The sequence below is a fragment of the Sapajus apella genome, unplaced genomic scaffold, assembly GCF_009761245.1.
Source record: "Sapajus apella isolate SASKATOON/1434 unplaced genomic scaffold, GSC_monkey_1.0 scaffold2, whole genome shotgun sequence".
In the NCBI taxonomy this organism is placed as follows: Eukaryota; Metazoa; Chordata; class Mammalia; order Primates; family Cebidae; genus Sapajus; species Sapajus apella.
In genome coordinates, this window is record NW_022436942.1 from 77,903,789 (window position 1) to 77,919,297 (window position 15,509).

Here is a 15,509-nt window from a genome sequence, read left to right on the forward strand (position 1 = left end):
CTGGGTCTGTGCCAGATTGTACTGTATTAATTCCTTTGGGGCTGGAGCTATATCTTATTTTTTTTATTGTTTTTAAATTAAAAAATAGTACATCCTCACAATAGAAAAAAAAATTCAAACAATATAGACCTATATAAACAAAAAAGTAAAAGTCCCTTTTCTGTCTCCTCCAATTTGCAATCTCCCTCTTCTCCCCAGAGAAGACCACTATTAACAATGAGTTGCATACCCTTCCAGAACTTTCCATTTGCAAGCCTAATAGTGCTAATAAAAGTGCTAACAGTTATTGAGTGTTCACTAAGAGTCAAGTGCTATGCTAAGCATTTTTATGCGTGTTCCCAATTAATTCACAAATCAAGCCTATAAAGTCGGTGCTATTTTTTATTCCCATTTTACCAGGTGCCTGTTACTAAATGGTAAAACCAGAATCTGAACCTGGGCAGGCTGAATTCGGAGCTCATGCTCTTGAACTTGTATCGTTTTCTCACTTGTTTCTGGACCTTGCAATATCATAGACACTTCCCCATAGTGACCTAAAAATTGTTTCTTCCTTTTCAAAAAGATATTCTACAAAAAGGTATTTGGTATTCTACAAAATGAATGTATTCTGTTCATTTAGCCATTCTCCCTCTGAACAACTTTTAGGATTCTGTAGTTTTTCATTTCCTTATTTCACACCGAATCTAAGATTCCATTGATTGTAAAACGCATCCAATTTCAGACATTAAAATATGTGGGGGTGTGGGGGGTGACAGGTGCGTCTTAAAACATATTTTTGCATGTAAATATTTTGTAAATAATGCTTGTAAATAATTTTCCTGTGTGTATTTCTGCAGAAGTTTCCTAGGAATAAAATTGTGTGTCAAAATGAAGGTGCATTTTTTATTTTGATGCATACTGCCAAATTCCCTCCAGGAAACTTTACCTTAATCATCCTGTGTTCCTCATTTCCTTAGCACAATGTCTGGTACTTTTCAGGTGATAAATAAATGTTCAGTGGGTGAAATGCATGACCTGACCCAGCAAATGCAATGTATGTTGAGATAGTCACACACGCAAAAAAGCATAAAATATGACAATGACTGACAATGAAAAGATGAGAATATTTTACCACCGTATTTGTATGCACTTCTTGTTGAAGCACTGGTTAGGGTAAACAACAAACGCTAATGCATCTTACGCAGAAGGATGTTTTCGAAGTGATTACCAGGTATCTTGCAAAATTATGTAACCAAAGATTAAACACTCAATTTAATAAGAATACACTAATAACGCCAGCATTTTACAACCCCCAACCTACTAGATATAAGAGATTTCCAGAGATCTTATGGTCTGCCATTTTCTCTTTACTTGCAAAAACATGCCTGCACCCCTGACCCTAATCTCCAGAAATCAAGATTCTGCAGTGGGAGCTGCATTTAACAAGCGCTCCAGGTTAACCTAATGAACTGTAAAGCGTGACAGCGCGTGCATTAAAAGGGCTTTAAGAAGAGGAGTTTCTGAATTAGATTTGCGTTTTAGAAAGATCCCTCTGGCTGTAGAGTGTAGAATCAACTAGAAGTAGGCAAAGATAGTTAATGGCATTTTCAGCCCCGCGTGTGAACGGCCTAGATGGCCGTAGCGCTGGGCCGCCCCCTGCCGGCCCTCAGCAGCCTCGTTGTGAGCCGGGCATAGGCGGGCGGCTGCCGATTGCGACTGCGCGCTCCGAGGTCTGCAAAGCCAGCGCAGGGGCACCTGCAACCACACCGCTCAAGACCGGAAGCGGAAATGGAATCGAGATAGCGTCGCACGATTAGTCGGCCGCAGCCACCTCCACGCCCTAGGCCGGGCCGATTCACTGAGTCGCCGGAAGCGGAAGTCGCTGAGGGGTGGTGGGGCGGTTGAGAAAGTGTCGGTTTATCTTCGCGTTCCTTGGGTTCTCGCCGCGGCTTGCCTGGGCAAGTAAAGCGCGATTGTGACAGTTCTGCAGTCCCGCTGACTCGGCTGAAACCAGCTCCCGGCCCGAACCCTCGCCCGAGGGGGTGTTCCGATTCCTCCCGCGGACTCCTTGGGACCCGCGGTTCCGGGAGTCCCTTGCCCAGGGTCCCTTTCTTGCAGTGAGGCTCCGTCCGGCTTCCCCGTGTCCCCGCAGACCCCCATCATGGGCAACACGAGCAGTGAACGCGCCGCGCTGGAGCGGCATGGTGGCCATAAGACGCCCCGGAGGGACAGCTCGGGGGGCACCAAGGACGGGGACAGGCCCAAGATCCTGATGGACAGCCCCGAGGATGCCGACCTCTTCCACTCCGAGGAAATCAAGGTGTGAGGGGTGTGGGAGAATCCGATTCCCGTTGACTGATGTTGAGGAGAGGAACCCTCCACTAGATTCCTGCCACATTCTTTCGAAAACCATCAGAACGAGGAGGGAGGTGGTACCTTACCCGATGCACTTAAAAGCCGGATGGTCCTGTAAGAGCCCTCTTAGCAGTCCAGGAACCCGTGTCTAATTAGCAATATGAGAAAGTCATCCCGAGGGAGGAGACACGCACTTCGTTTAACATCATTAAGGAGAAGCAGCTCTGGGACAGAGTTTCGATTCTTAATTAATTCAGAGAGTCGAGCTAACAGCATTTGAGTCCCAGCCTCTGCCGTTCTCTTAGGTGTAATTAATTTCGCCGATTTGAGACAAATTCCCTCACCTTTACACAGACTGGAACTTCTGTAAAAGTTAGAGAGTTTATTATCCATGTTGGAGGCGAACCAGGTACATGCACAAGCTGAAAGCGTGGAACGGCTGACGGCAGTTGCCAGAGGTGTTTAGTTCTGTCAACACTTTTGATTCACCCTACTTACTTTTTTTAAAGACGGGTGTCTCACTATGTTCTCCAGGCTGGTCTCGAATTCCTGGGTTCAAGCAATGCTCATGCCTCGGCCTCCCGAAGTGCTGGGATTATAGGCGTCAGCTACAGTGATGGCCGGTTCAGGCTTTTTTTTTTTTTTTTTTTTTTTTTTTTTTTACTGGTTTCTTTTCTTTTTTTGAGACGGATCTCGTTCTGTTGCCCAGGCTGGAGAGCAGTGGCACAATCTCGGTTCACTGCAACCTTCGTCTCCCACGCTCAAGCCATCCTCCTGCCTCAGCCTCCCGAGTAGCTGGGACTACAGGCGTGCGCCACCATGCCGGGCTAATTTTTTGTATTTTGGGTAGAGTTGGGGTTTCACCATGTTGCCCAGGCTGGTCGCGAACTCCTGACCTCAAGCGATCCGCCCGCCTGGGCCTCCCAGAGTGACGGGATTACAGGCATGAGCCACTGCAGCCTCACCCGTCTTTTTTTTTTTTTTTTTTTTTTTTTTTTTTTTTTTTTTTTTTTTTTTAAAGCGGACATAGAAAAGTCATTCGACTTCTAGAGGTCAGGGGGTAGTGAGGGTCTATCTAAAGGAGGCAGTCAGCAGCTACTGAACTTCCCTCTGATGTTGTTTAAATATGATTTAATCGCTTTTAAGCCATGCCAACATTTTTCTTCCTGGTGCAGCCTGTTTTAATTCATTGAAAACTCAGGTGACTTTTGACTCCTGCTTCAACCACACTCCTGTTAACCACCTTCATAGGGTGGGTATTTCCAGCTGCAGGGCCCAATCCAAGGACACTTAGTGATTCTTGCAGCTGGTATTTATGTTTTATGTCTGAACTACTTGTTTCAAGGAACAAAGTAGGTTTAGGAAAGATAAAGCTGCCCTCTGCCCGACATACCCTGTTAGTATCCAATTTCATGTTAATCATCATCCATTTAATTGCCTGGCAACTCATTCCACCTGTGTTTGTCCTCATGTAGCGTGAGGTGATCACATCTCACACCTTTTGGATTTTAGTTTTGAGCCTCCTGCAAAGGACCTGCTTTTATGTGGCCCTACAACATGTGGTTTGAACTTGCTTTCTGAATTTGTTGCATTCTTGAAGAGCTGTGTGCAAAGTGACGTTCGAATCATGTTTCTCCAATGACTTGACGTTCTTTACCCAGGAAGTAATTTTGGTCCCTGGTCCCAAGAAGTCTCTTTAAGACACCAAAAGAGTCAAAACTATTTTCTTCAAGAAGTATTTGTTCTGTTACTATTCCAAAACTCCTATAGGAAATGTTGAGCACACACATAATCTATGGGGAATGATTTCAAGCGGTGCCCATTCTCATTTCATTAGAGGTTACTGAAATCATGTAGCCCTGGGTTGAATGCCCCAGTTACCAAAAAAGTCATGAATTCTTTTAACTACACCAGTGCACTTGTTTTGGGTATAATGAGTTATCGTTAGTGTGAAGTGATTCCAGTCTGTTATTCTTTAATAATGTAGATCTTATTAGAATTCAAACAATGCAGGCATCATTTGGATAAGCTGAGGTCAGTATTTGAAATGAAGGTGCTAGAAACCTGCTTAATTCCCTAAAGAGTCTTTTCCAGCCTGAACCTCCTGCTCTTTTAAGTCTTTGTCTTCTGACTAGGAAAAAAATCTAAAAGGTGCATGACTACATATATATCACCCAGATAGAATTGAGTGAGTTTATTTCTCACTTATTCTGGAATACCTCAGTTACACAGAGCCTACCACACTGGAGGCTATCGTTTATCCTAATGAGGGTTCAGTCTTTGTCTTGCCTTTTATTCCCCAGTGCCTAGACAGCACTTTGTGAGTAGTTTTTCCCTTCCTCAAAATCTGGATTTGCCCATTTTCAAGTTGACAGCTCTAGAATTGTTCCTCTTAAATTTTCATGTACAGTCATCCATCACTTAATGATGGGGACATGTTCTGAGGAATACATTATTAGGTGATTTTATCATTGTGTGAACATCATAGAGTGTACTTACACAAACCTAGACTACCCACCTAGTTTATCAGTTCGTTATCACACTGCTCTGTAGAAATACCGGAGACTGGCTAATTTATAAAGAAAAGAGGTTTAATAGACTCAGTTCCACCTGGCTGGGGAAGCCATGGGAAACTTAGAATCACGGTGAAAGGCACCTCTTCACAGGGCAGCAGAAGAGAGAATAAGAGGAAACAGGGTAAATGCCAGATGCTTATAAAACCATCAGATCTTATGAGACTCACTGTCGGAGAACAGTATGGGGGAAACTGCCCCCGTAATCAGTTACCTCTACCTGGTCCTGCCCTTGATACATGGGGATTATGGGGATTACAGTTCAAGGTGAGATTTGGATGGGGGGGACACAGACCCAAACCACGTCACCCAGTCTAGATAGTGTAACCTATTGCTCCTGGGCTATAAACCTGTACAGCATGTTATTCTACTGAATACTGTAGACACTTATTCCACAAGTATATTTAAGGATTTGTGTATTTAAATATATCTAAACATAGAAAAGATCCAATAATATGGTATAATCTTATGGGACTACCATATCCGCAGTAAATCGTGGACTGAGGCATCGTGCACATGACTACTTCAAATCTTGCTTAATTCAGGGAGGAATATGACATTTATGAAGCTACTCTTGGATTTGTGGTATCACAAGTGGGTTTTATAGTTTCTGCTAGAATTTTGATGTCAACTTCTTTAAAGACAACAGTAGCTAATAATTAGTAAGCACTCACTGTGTCAGACACTATGCAGAGCATTTACATGGACTGTCACAGTCTTCACCACAACCTTAAAAAATATATTTTGCAGGCAGTGAAACTGAGACACCACTAGTAAGTTTCCAATCCTGACTATGAACATAGATAGTAACAGCTGCCTCTTTAAAATGAATTGTCAGTGTTGTCTGTTGTAGGGAGCTCGCTTCTGGCTTCTTGCTCTGAATAAACTGCTCTGTTTCTAGGCACCAGAGAAGGAGGAATTCCTGGCCTGGCAGCACGATCTGGAAGTGAATGATAAAGCTCCCGCCCAGGCTCGGCCAACTGTGTTTCGATGGACGGGGGGTGGAAAGGAAGTTTACTTATCTGGATCCTTCAACAACTGGAGTAAACTTCCCCTCACGAGAAGGTAATTGCCTGGGGAGTGCTCACTATCTAGACGCTCTTCTAAAACGTCTGAGTGAAAAGAAAATGGGTGCCTGGTGGAAAAATACTTTTGCTTAATAAGTCTTAGGTTCTAATCGCAAACCTTAGTGGTCTCTAGTTTAAAGTACACCTTTCTTGGAGGAAAGCAACATCTGTGCATGGAGAATATTTCTATGTCACAGACATCTTTCACTTCAGATACTCGGCTATCTGTTCAGTCAGAACTTTTCCACAGAAACACAAAAATCTATTCTTAATGCAGAAAGGGAGCACTGGGCTGAGAATCTGAGAGACCCACGTTGGCCAGGCTGTCAGTCGCCTGAGTGTCCCTTTCTGTAAAGAGGGAATTTTGGACCAGATGATCTGATGTTTCTTCTAACTTTGACTCTGCATAATACTTTGTTTGAAAAGTTGGCCGGGCACGGTGGCACACACCTGTAATCCTAGCAGTTTGGGAGGCTGAGGTGGGCGGATCACCTGAGGTCAGGAGTTCAAGATGAGCCTGGCCAATATGGTGAAACCCTGCCCCTACTAAAAATACAAAAAAAAAAATTAGCCGGGCATAGTGGCACATACCTGTAATCCCAGCTACTCAGGAGGCTGAGGCAGGAGAATTGCTTGAACCTGGGTGGCAGAGGTTTGCAGTGAGCCAAGATCATGCCATTGCACTCCTGCCTGGCCAACAGAGCAAGACTCCATCTCAAAAAAAAAAAAAGTACACGTTGGCTGGGCATGGTGGCTCGTGCCTATAATCCCAGCACTTTTGGAGGCTGAGGCAAGAGGATTGCTTGAGGCTAGGAGTTTAAGACCAGCCTGGGCAACATAGTGAGACCCCTATCTCTACAAAACAAAATCAAAAGGTGGCTGGGCATGGTGGTGCACACCTGTAGTCCCAGCTACTCAGGAGGCTGCGTGGGAGGATTGTTTGAGCCTGAGAGGTCAATGCTGTAATGAGCTGTGGTTGCACCACTGCACTCCAGCCTGGGCAGCAGAGCAAGACTTTGTCTCCAAAAAGAGAAGAAAAATACATACTATGTAGTCACCTTTAGCAAGGATTATAGTAAGACATTTTATCAGGAACCCCAGCATGGACTTCTGTCTTAAATTGTCAGTGAGAGAACACCTTTAGTGAGTATTCTTGATAAAATGAGGGAGGAATTGTGCCAGGCCTCACTGTTGTCAGGGGCTGCCTGCTTTCCAGCGGTTCCATTGGAGGAGGAGGAAACCACTCAGCACAGCATTCACAGGTCAGTTCAAGTCAAGGGAACAAAACAACCTAGTGAAAGGGTTTTTCTTCTTTTTTTTTAGTGGTTAGGCAACTTTCTTTAGAGAACATTTGAGCTTCCTGTTCAGTTGATCCCTTCTCCTGCCCAAAGCAAAGTGACAGGGTAAAGCTAGGCAGCTCGCTATTTGTCTTCTGGTATTATCCTCCCTGGCATCCAGGAGCCTTGCAAACTTGAAAGCACAAATGCTTGTTTGTTGACCTTTTAAGGTTAGGGATGTGGTTTCCTGGTATTTGAGCGAGGTGAGTTTTCAGGAAAGTGTGTCACACTGCTGCTTCCTTATAGCCTTTCCAGATTGAGATCGCTATGCTGAATTGTCTAAATGGACTAAAAATGTTTGTTCTCCTGCAGGAACTCTTGGTTTTATGTGAAAATGTTTTGTTTTATTCCTCGCAGCCACAATAACTTTGTAGCCATCCTGGATCTGCCGGAAGGAGAGCATCAGTACAAGTTCTTTGTGGATGGTCAGTGGACCCACGACCCTTCCGAGGTACTCTTCTTCCCACCTCCGGTCCTCTGGGTGCCCACACAATACAAATAAAATACCTTCCCGGGAGATTGCTGCCAGGTCCCTTTGCCTTGCTAGTAAAAGTCCTCGTGTGTGGCAGAGCTGGATAGCAACACTAACTGTCAGACAGTTGGCATACTTGACCAAGATGAGCAGGGCGGCTAGCCAGGAGATGAGGCCTTCCAGCCAGGAATTCCAAGTCCTCTGAAGAATCACTCCGCAGACCTTCCACGTTATGATTTCTGCCTGTCTGTCTCTTCCCAGCCCATAGTAACCAGCCAGCTTGGCACAGTTAACAACATCATTCAAGTGAAGAAAACTGACTTTGAAGTATTTGATGCTTTAATGGTGGATTCCCAAAAGTGCTCCGATGTGTCTGGTATGAACACAGTTATTTTATACACATGTGTGCAGGTGGGGGCTGTACAGGCTAGAAATACTCTTGTTTCTCTTGCCTCTCTTGATCTGAAGCTGCCCAATCAGATAGGCAATTATAGCCCCCCTTAAAAGCCACAGAGCTTAATTCCTAACTGTCAAGTTGTTGAAATTTAGCCCCAAGGGAGCTGGAAGTGATTTCCTTGGTCATCTCAGGTATTCAATAGGTCACAATAGGCCTTGGCAGACCTGACTTGTTTCCAAACAGCAGAAATGGAACCGTAGCTTGATCTCATGCTGGGGTAGGGCTGAAGAGGCTCTGGAGGGTCAGACTGAGTTAGTGACAGCCCAGCACTGGAGAAGCCTGTGTCTCATCCCACTCATGGTACCTGAAGAATTTCAGCCTGACAGATGATAAATGGATACCTCAGGGACCTCAGCGGTCATTTGTGTGGTATATTAGCACCTTGTCAGAATCCCTCCAGGGGAGGAGGAGGCTCCCCACAGGAAAGGGCCTCCACAGCACAGCTTTCCTTGATGGGAACCTATTTAGTACAGAAATACAGACCCAGTAAAACTTCCCCATCTTCTAAGAGCCTTTCAGGCATCAAGGTTTCAGTCAATTCTTTCCATCCAAACCCCACAGGAAAAAACTCCTGGAACATGATTCGTACAATTCAAGGGGAGGCGGGTTGCAGTCTGAAGTGTTGGTGCCAACCACACTTCCCCTTCTTGGAGGCAGGGGTTTAGCAATTCCTGGACCCTGACGGAGGCAGTGGAAAGATGCCCCAGGAAAGTATCTGGCACACTAAGAAAACAGATTCCGTTCAGTTTATAGGACAGTTCTTCATCGTTGTCTAGTTGAGCCTGGAAGTTCTCCCACCAGGATTTCTTGTTACCAGTTCAGAAGTCACAGTGGTAAAATCACGATGGGCTCACTGTGGTTGACAGTTCGTTGAGCAGGACTTGGAATCCAAAATCAGTGTGCTTTTGTCTGGATAATTAATCTTTTAGAGATATCTATCTTTTTTTGCAAATAGTTGGGAATCAGGGAATGGAGGAAGTGCACCCAAATATCCTCCAAAATATGTAACTTATTGATTGATGTAATTTTAGGACACTTACAAGCTTTTCAGTCAAGTTTCCACCTAGGAAAAGAAAACGGACCCCTCACTGATAAGAAGCTAATTCCACATTCTCTACAGACTTCTCCTATTTAGACACTTCCTCAAAATGTTATTTACTTTATGGCTCAGTTTTCTGCACTTAATGCTTTTCTCAATTTCTTGCTGTAATATGGTTGGGTCACATGAAAGGTGCTTGTCCCTAAAAAATGACATTGAGGGAATTGGCAGAGCCGGGGCATAGCAGATCTTCTCTGGACCAGCCCCAGGATCTGGCCACCAGAACCATCCCACGTGTTCTTTGGAGGATGGCTTGGTACCTTCTGGCTAGCCAAATGTCACTATGCAGCTGTTGTAGCATTATGAAATACTGCTCTTGTAGAAGCTTCTCAGTGTATCTGATATTCAAGCAGGAGTTTGGAAGGAACTTGAGTGTGATGGAGTTAAAGAGCTTTTAGAAATTGGGCTTTCAATTTTTCTTCCCTCCATTTTGAAATGTGCCTCATTTAGCCTGTTTTCTCCATTGCCTTGTCTAAACAGACTGCCTTATCTTCTTTTGTATTGTGGCTGGCGCTGCCCGTAACCTGGACTTAGCCACTTAATCCTCACTTAGCCTCCAGCTTCTTTGTGGTCTTTGCCAGCCCAGCCTGAAGCCAGAAGGAAGCATTATTCTGCCATGGCATGTGGAGTTAAGTTATTGAGAACAGCCTCCTTATGATCTGACCCAGACTTACTGTCTGGGCCACAGCCTCCATCTTCCCCCAGGGCATCTGAATTGACGACTGGGTTTTATGCCAGTCACCCAGATTCCAAAAGCGTTTCTCCTCTCCACTGTTCTGCACTCTTGGAACCTGTGTATCCTTCAAGGGAATGTAAATCTGCATTGAGGGAACAAGAGACAAGGAAAACTAGACGATGGCAACATAAATAAGGCTGCTTCCAGAATGCCTGATTTTCAAAGTAGATGTCCTGTTCCTATCTCCCAACAGAGCTGTCCAGTTCCCCCCCAGGACCCTACCATCAGGAGCCCTACGTCTGCAAACCTGAAGAGCGCTTTCGGGCACCGCCCATTCTCCCCCCACATCTCCTCCAGGTCATCCTGAACAAGGACACGGGGATTTCTGTAAGTACACAGGCATCTGCTTGGACTGTCCTTCATGGGTCATGTTCAGTTGCTCCCTTTCCTGTGTCCACCTCTTGCAAAGCAGCTGGTGAGCAAAGCTCAGTGTCGCCCACTAGTGGGAACCATCCCGTTCACCTCTGCCATGGGGATGGGCTGCCAGTGAGAGGTTCCGAGTGTGGATGCTGCTCAGTGTCTCACAAAGCCTTCTGCACTTGCTTCCTTGTCTTTCACTCCTGCCTCAGCCTGAGCACTGTTCCGTTTACATTTCATGACAAAATGTGTCACCATCCCTTCTTAGTAAGCTACATGTTGGAACTCAGGCTCTGGCCCTCACATTTTAGAATCTAGTTTTAATCATTAAATTGCTTTTAGAAACATGAGTACTCCTGGATCAAAATTTGGGATATGTAAGTAACACACGTTTCTTCTCCGGGAAATTATTGCATGCAAAAAAGAGGAGTGTGTCCTCCTGGATCCTGAAGAACAACCGATATTCTGTTGTGATTCTGTTTTCTGTTCCATCTAACCTGGATTGACCGCCCAGTCCACCTAGCTCTGGAATGGATGGCATAGCCATAATTCTTGGGAATCCAGGAATTCAACTTGGTCCAAGTACCTCTTAAGAGGCACTATTTATGAGGTGCTTAAAGTGGCCATGCTGCTCCTGAACCCCCCACCCTGAAGTGGAGGGCATGTGTGCTGAGACGAGGAATGAACGTGTCCACAGGCAGGCGTCCCTACAGCGGTCGCTGCTGGGCTGCTGGGACAGGGTCTCCGTGTTGTTACCCTGCCCCAACAGGACTTGCTTTTCCCAGGTCACCACCTGTGCTGGGAGTCCCCCTGCAGCTGGGTGGGCCATCCTGGTATAGGCCCAGAAGAAGCCAGTGGTAAGGACCGACCAGCACCCCTCAGCTGGCAGGGCCCACTGTATTTCCAGCACTGAGTTGGCAACAGTCTGACATAGGCCACAGATGAAGAGTTTCAAGGACTCGTAGCTTCAGCCTTAGAACCACTTAGTCGACACGCTTCCCTTAGCTCTAACTTTACAAAAGTTGGTGGGTTAGATGACTTTCAGTGCCCTCCCAAGCTAGTAAGGCTTTGTTTTTTCTAGAAAAGGGAGGCATCACTAGCCATCTTCTCTGATGGAGACTGCTGCTGGGAGTAGACCAGCTGAGTGTGGCCCAGGGCGCGGGGAATATGAGAATGTCAGGACCCCTCTGTCCAAGGTAGCACGAAGCTCTAACGTAAACTCTGGTCACAGTTGTAATTTCTAAATGATTGACATTTATTTTGCCCCAAACTAGCCTTAAATGTTTTTCATGTATTCTTATTTAAGCCTCACAACAACCATGTGAAGTAGGTGCTATTACCCCCATTTTAGGGGTGGGGAAACTGAGGCACAGAGAAGTGGGGAGAACACTTAAAATCTTCTCTTAGAGATTTTCAAGAATACAATACATTGTTGTGAATACTAGTCACCGTGTTGTACAGTCGATCTCTTGAACTTATTCCTCCTGTCTAACCGAAATCTCCCCACCCCTCCACTCCTAGCCCCTGGTAACCCCCACTCCGCTCTCTACTTCTGTGAGTTGGATTTTTTGGATTCCACATAAGTGCCATCATATGGGATTTGTCTTTCAGTGCCTAGCTTATTTCATTTATGTCCTCCCGGTTTGTACATGCTGTCACAAACGACAGGATCCCTTGTTTAAGGCTCAGTCATATTCACTGTGTATCTGCACCTCATTTTCTTTGTCCATTCATCCATTGCTGGACACTTACGTTGGTTCCACATCTTGGCTGTTATGAATAGAGCTGCAATGAACGTGGGAGTACAGTTACCTCTGACAGGCCGATTTCATCTCCTTTGAGTATATACCCTGGAGTGGGATTGCTAAATGATGTGGCAATTTTAGGTAATTTTTGAGGAAACTTTATACCATTTTCCATAATGGTTGTACTAATTTACATGCCCATCAGCAGTGCACTAAAAACAGCTTTGGAGTGTTCTCACCACAAAAAAGTGGTAAGCATGTTATGCGTATGTTAATGAGCTTGATTGAGCCATTCCACGATGTATGCATATTTCAGAACAATATATTGTACATGGTAAATATACATAATTGTATCTGTCAATCTTTGAAATTAATTAATTTTTTAAAAAGGCCTCCCAGGCTCACACAGGAACTGGCTGAGCCAGCATTCACATCAGACTGGTTGGTGCCAGATCCTTGTAGTTGGGGCTCTCAGCAGCCACCCTGAACGGCCTCCCAGCAGGATTTTGCTGAGTATTTGTTGACACAGTGATTTGCCCAGCTTCTGGGGTCCTAAGCTGTTCTACATTTTTCCATTTGAATCGCATTTATAAAAGTTGGGGGTGTACAATGGCAAAAAAAAATCCTGATTTATGGCTTTTCTTAAAACAGGAAGGTGTGGCCGGCAGCTCTGAGTGCCAGCCCTGTGGGAGCTTTTCCAGAGTAGTGGAGTCTTGTCCAGGTATCTGTTGTCATTCTTCAGGTTCATTGTCTGAGTCTTACAGATTCAAGTTTAGAATCTGTTGCTCAGGAGCGTTTAGTACAGATGGTCTCTTCTTGTGTTCTCTGAAAGTACTTTTCAACAGACAGCTGCTTTCTTCCTGCCCCTCCCTCTCATAAGAGGACAGAGCTGTGGCCCACACTTTAAAGAGGCTAGGGTAAATGCCTGGCCGGAGACACACACGGATGCCTCCAGCAGGTATACAGGGAGCTCCCTTCAGGTCAGAAGGCACGACCGTCATCTCCTTGAATAAGCCCTTGTGCTGCCTGACTTGGGAAGAGAGGTCGGCCTGTGAGAGCCGTCTCCTGTCCTTTGATAGCTGGTGCTGTGAAATAAAGGGGAGAATCTTGGTTTCCAAATCCAGATGCTCACCACTGCTTTGTTCCCTCACAGTGTGATCCAGCTTTGCTCCCTGAGCCCAATCACGTCATGCTGAACCACCTGTATGCGCTATCCATCAAGGTAATGGCATTGTCTGTCCCATTACAGCTGTGTTGCCCAGTGTGTGCTCTTAGGACTCCCAGCAGTGAAATAACCTGGGGGTACTGACTTAAAGGGCAGCTTCCAGGGTCTGACACAGGCCCTCAGGCTCAGGTTCTGAAGATGGCCCTGGAATTTGTGGTTTTATGAAGCCCCTAATGATTCTCATGTACTCTGAGGCCTGAGCCCTTGACTTAGTCCGGCCTTTGCTCATTTCCACCTTGTTCCTTAGGATGGAGTAATGGTGCTCAGCGCAACTCACCGGTACAAGAAGAAGTACGTCACCACCTTGTTATACAAGCCCATATGAAGAGTTGGGGGCCGATGGTGGCCCAGGAGACAGTGTGCACCGCCAGGCTCCACGCGTGCATACTTTCCCAGAGGTGATGGACTGTACATTGTTCATTTCACATTCTTCAGAAGACATTTCGTACCTGCCCTGGTCCTGCTTGAAGGTTTGTCCAGGGAGAGCAGCCCCTGCAGCGCCTCGGTCTGGCGGTCCTCCTAGCACTCCCAAGGCTTGGAGCCTCGGGGACTCATCAAGGCCAAGAAAGGAGGGAGGGCGGCAGAGGATCTGCAGCCCTGGCCCCGCAGTGCATGAGGCTGGGTACAGTTCTAAACCCACATTCTCAATTCTTCTTAAGCCAAAAATGAACGCTAATTCCTATGCCAGTAAAAATCTGGGAGGCAGAGACTGAGGCCACACAGCATTTCCAATCATGTGTTTTTACGGTCAGCCACCTGTCCCTGCTGAGGCCTGGCTGTGGAACTAAGTATAGCGTTGGTCTTGCCTCTCCTTCAAAATCAGCAATAGATTGTCCCTCTCAGCTCCAGGGAGATGTCATTTCTATAGAAATTAGAAACTGTCTGATTTCTAGATGAAGTTTTAAAATTGTTTCTTACAGTCATGTGCACTAAGTACTCTTCGTAAGCAGAGGTGGCTGGCTATGCAGCCTTAAGGCAGTTTCGACTAGAAATCACAGGGACTCTGCTCAGCAATAATCTGTTCTCAGAACAGACTTTTCTACCCACCACTGGATTTTTCCATTCAGCTGGATGATCCTGAGGACTGACAGCCAGGAGGTTGTCCAGCTTTTTATTCCAGTCATAATAAGGTGACTGTGTTAAACCACACAGTGGTTAAATCACACAGTGTGATTTTACAAGGTCCTATACCACCTTGCTCAGGACCTCTGCCCCTAGTTAGCAGGCAAGGCTGTAGCAGTTGCTGCTGCTGACTCCGAAAGGAATGTAGAACTTGCAGCAGCCTTCTGAGTTTGGTCAGGAAGATGCCCTTTGGACCAAAGCAGACTTCTTTTCACACAGCTCAGTTTCCAGGGATCGCCACAGATGTGCCCACTAGCCCAGGTTCCTGTCAGTCATCAGAAGCTACCTTTATGATGCCCTTTATTCCTGGTGGGAGAGGGAGAAATGAGTTCCCTGGGTGCCAGTATTTATTTGGTATCCCTGAATTTGGGGCACCCTTTTTTTGTTGCTGTTTTCAAAACACTGAATTATTGTCACCTTGATGTACAATTTCAGTAAAGCTTTGTAAAGATAATTGGACATGTGCTTGGACAAGCTCTGATTTTATTCCATCCCTTGGAGAAGAGACTGGAACTCTTCCAGACTTCCATTTCAGTACCATTCTTGTGGCACTGAGTGGACAGGGCCACTCCAGCTGCCCAGGCCTGAGAACCATTCCTGTGACCCACCCATTCACATAGCATTTGGAAGCCCATGATGAAGGGATCTCTAAAACTCAGCCCCTCTGAACAGCCCGTCACAAAGGGAAGCTGAAGAGGGTAATAACAGAGGCTCCTGGCTTGGGCAAGTTGGTAGTGTCCCCAGGCTAGAGGGTTTGTTCCCTTTTGCTCCTAAACAAGCCCCAGAGGACAGCCTGGGATCGTGACCCTGGTGCATGAGATACCAGGACATTTGTGGAGTCAGAGCTGTTTTCACCCACTAAAAGAGGCTATGTCCCTCCTCCAAAAAAGGTGGAAGGTTATGAGTGTCTCTTTTAGCCTTTTCTTCTCAGGTATCAGGAAACAGTTTAAATAAATTGAGCAGAAAGAAAAGCATGCAGATGAGC

At 45.8% G+C, this 15,509-nt stretch overlaps 1 protein-coding gene across 1 annotated transcript; it reads left to right on the top strand.

Annotated features, from left to right (window-relative positions):
- The first annotated feature begins 1,657 nt into the window (after positions 1-1,657).
- On the top strand, positions 1,658-14,983 carry PRKAB1 (protein kinase AMP-activated non-catalytic subunit beta 1). Its single transcript, XM_032241312.1, has 7 exons — positions 1,658-2,299; positions 5,809-5,972; positions 7,669-7,762; positions 8,045-8,159; positions 10,269-10,402; positions 13,331-13,399; positions 13,650-14,983. Exons 1-7 carry the CDS (start codon positions 2,141-2,143, stop codon positions 13,725-13,727), a joined length of 813 nt encoding a protein of 270 aa, XP_032097203.1. The 5' UTR covers positions 1,658-2,140; the 3' UTR covers positions 13,728-14,983.
- Positions 14,984-15,509: the final 526 nt, after the last annotated feature.

What these genes read in the sequence shown, in the direction of transcription:
- PRKAB1 (XM_032241312.1), top strand. Translation starts at nt 2,141, where the DNA reads ATGGGCAACACGAGCAGTGAACGCGCCGCGCTGGAGCGGCATGGTGGC. An exon ending in AAAGTGCTCCGATGTGTCTG is followed by an intron (nt 8,160 to 10,268) that starts GTATGAACACAG and finishes ATCTCCCAACAG; the next exon opens with AGCTGTCCAGTTCCCCCCCA. An exon ending in TGTATGCGCTATCCATCAAG is followed by an intron (nt 13,400 to 13,649) that starts GTAATGGCATTG and finishes CTTGTTCCTTAG; the next exon opens with GATGGAGTAATGGTGCTCAG.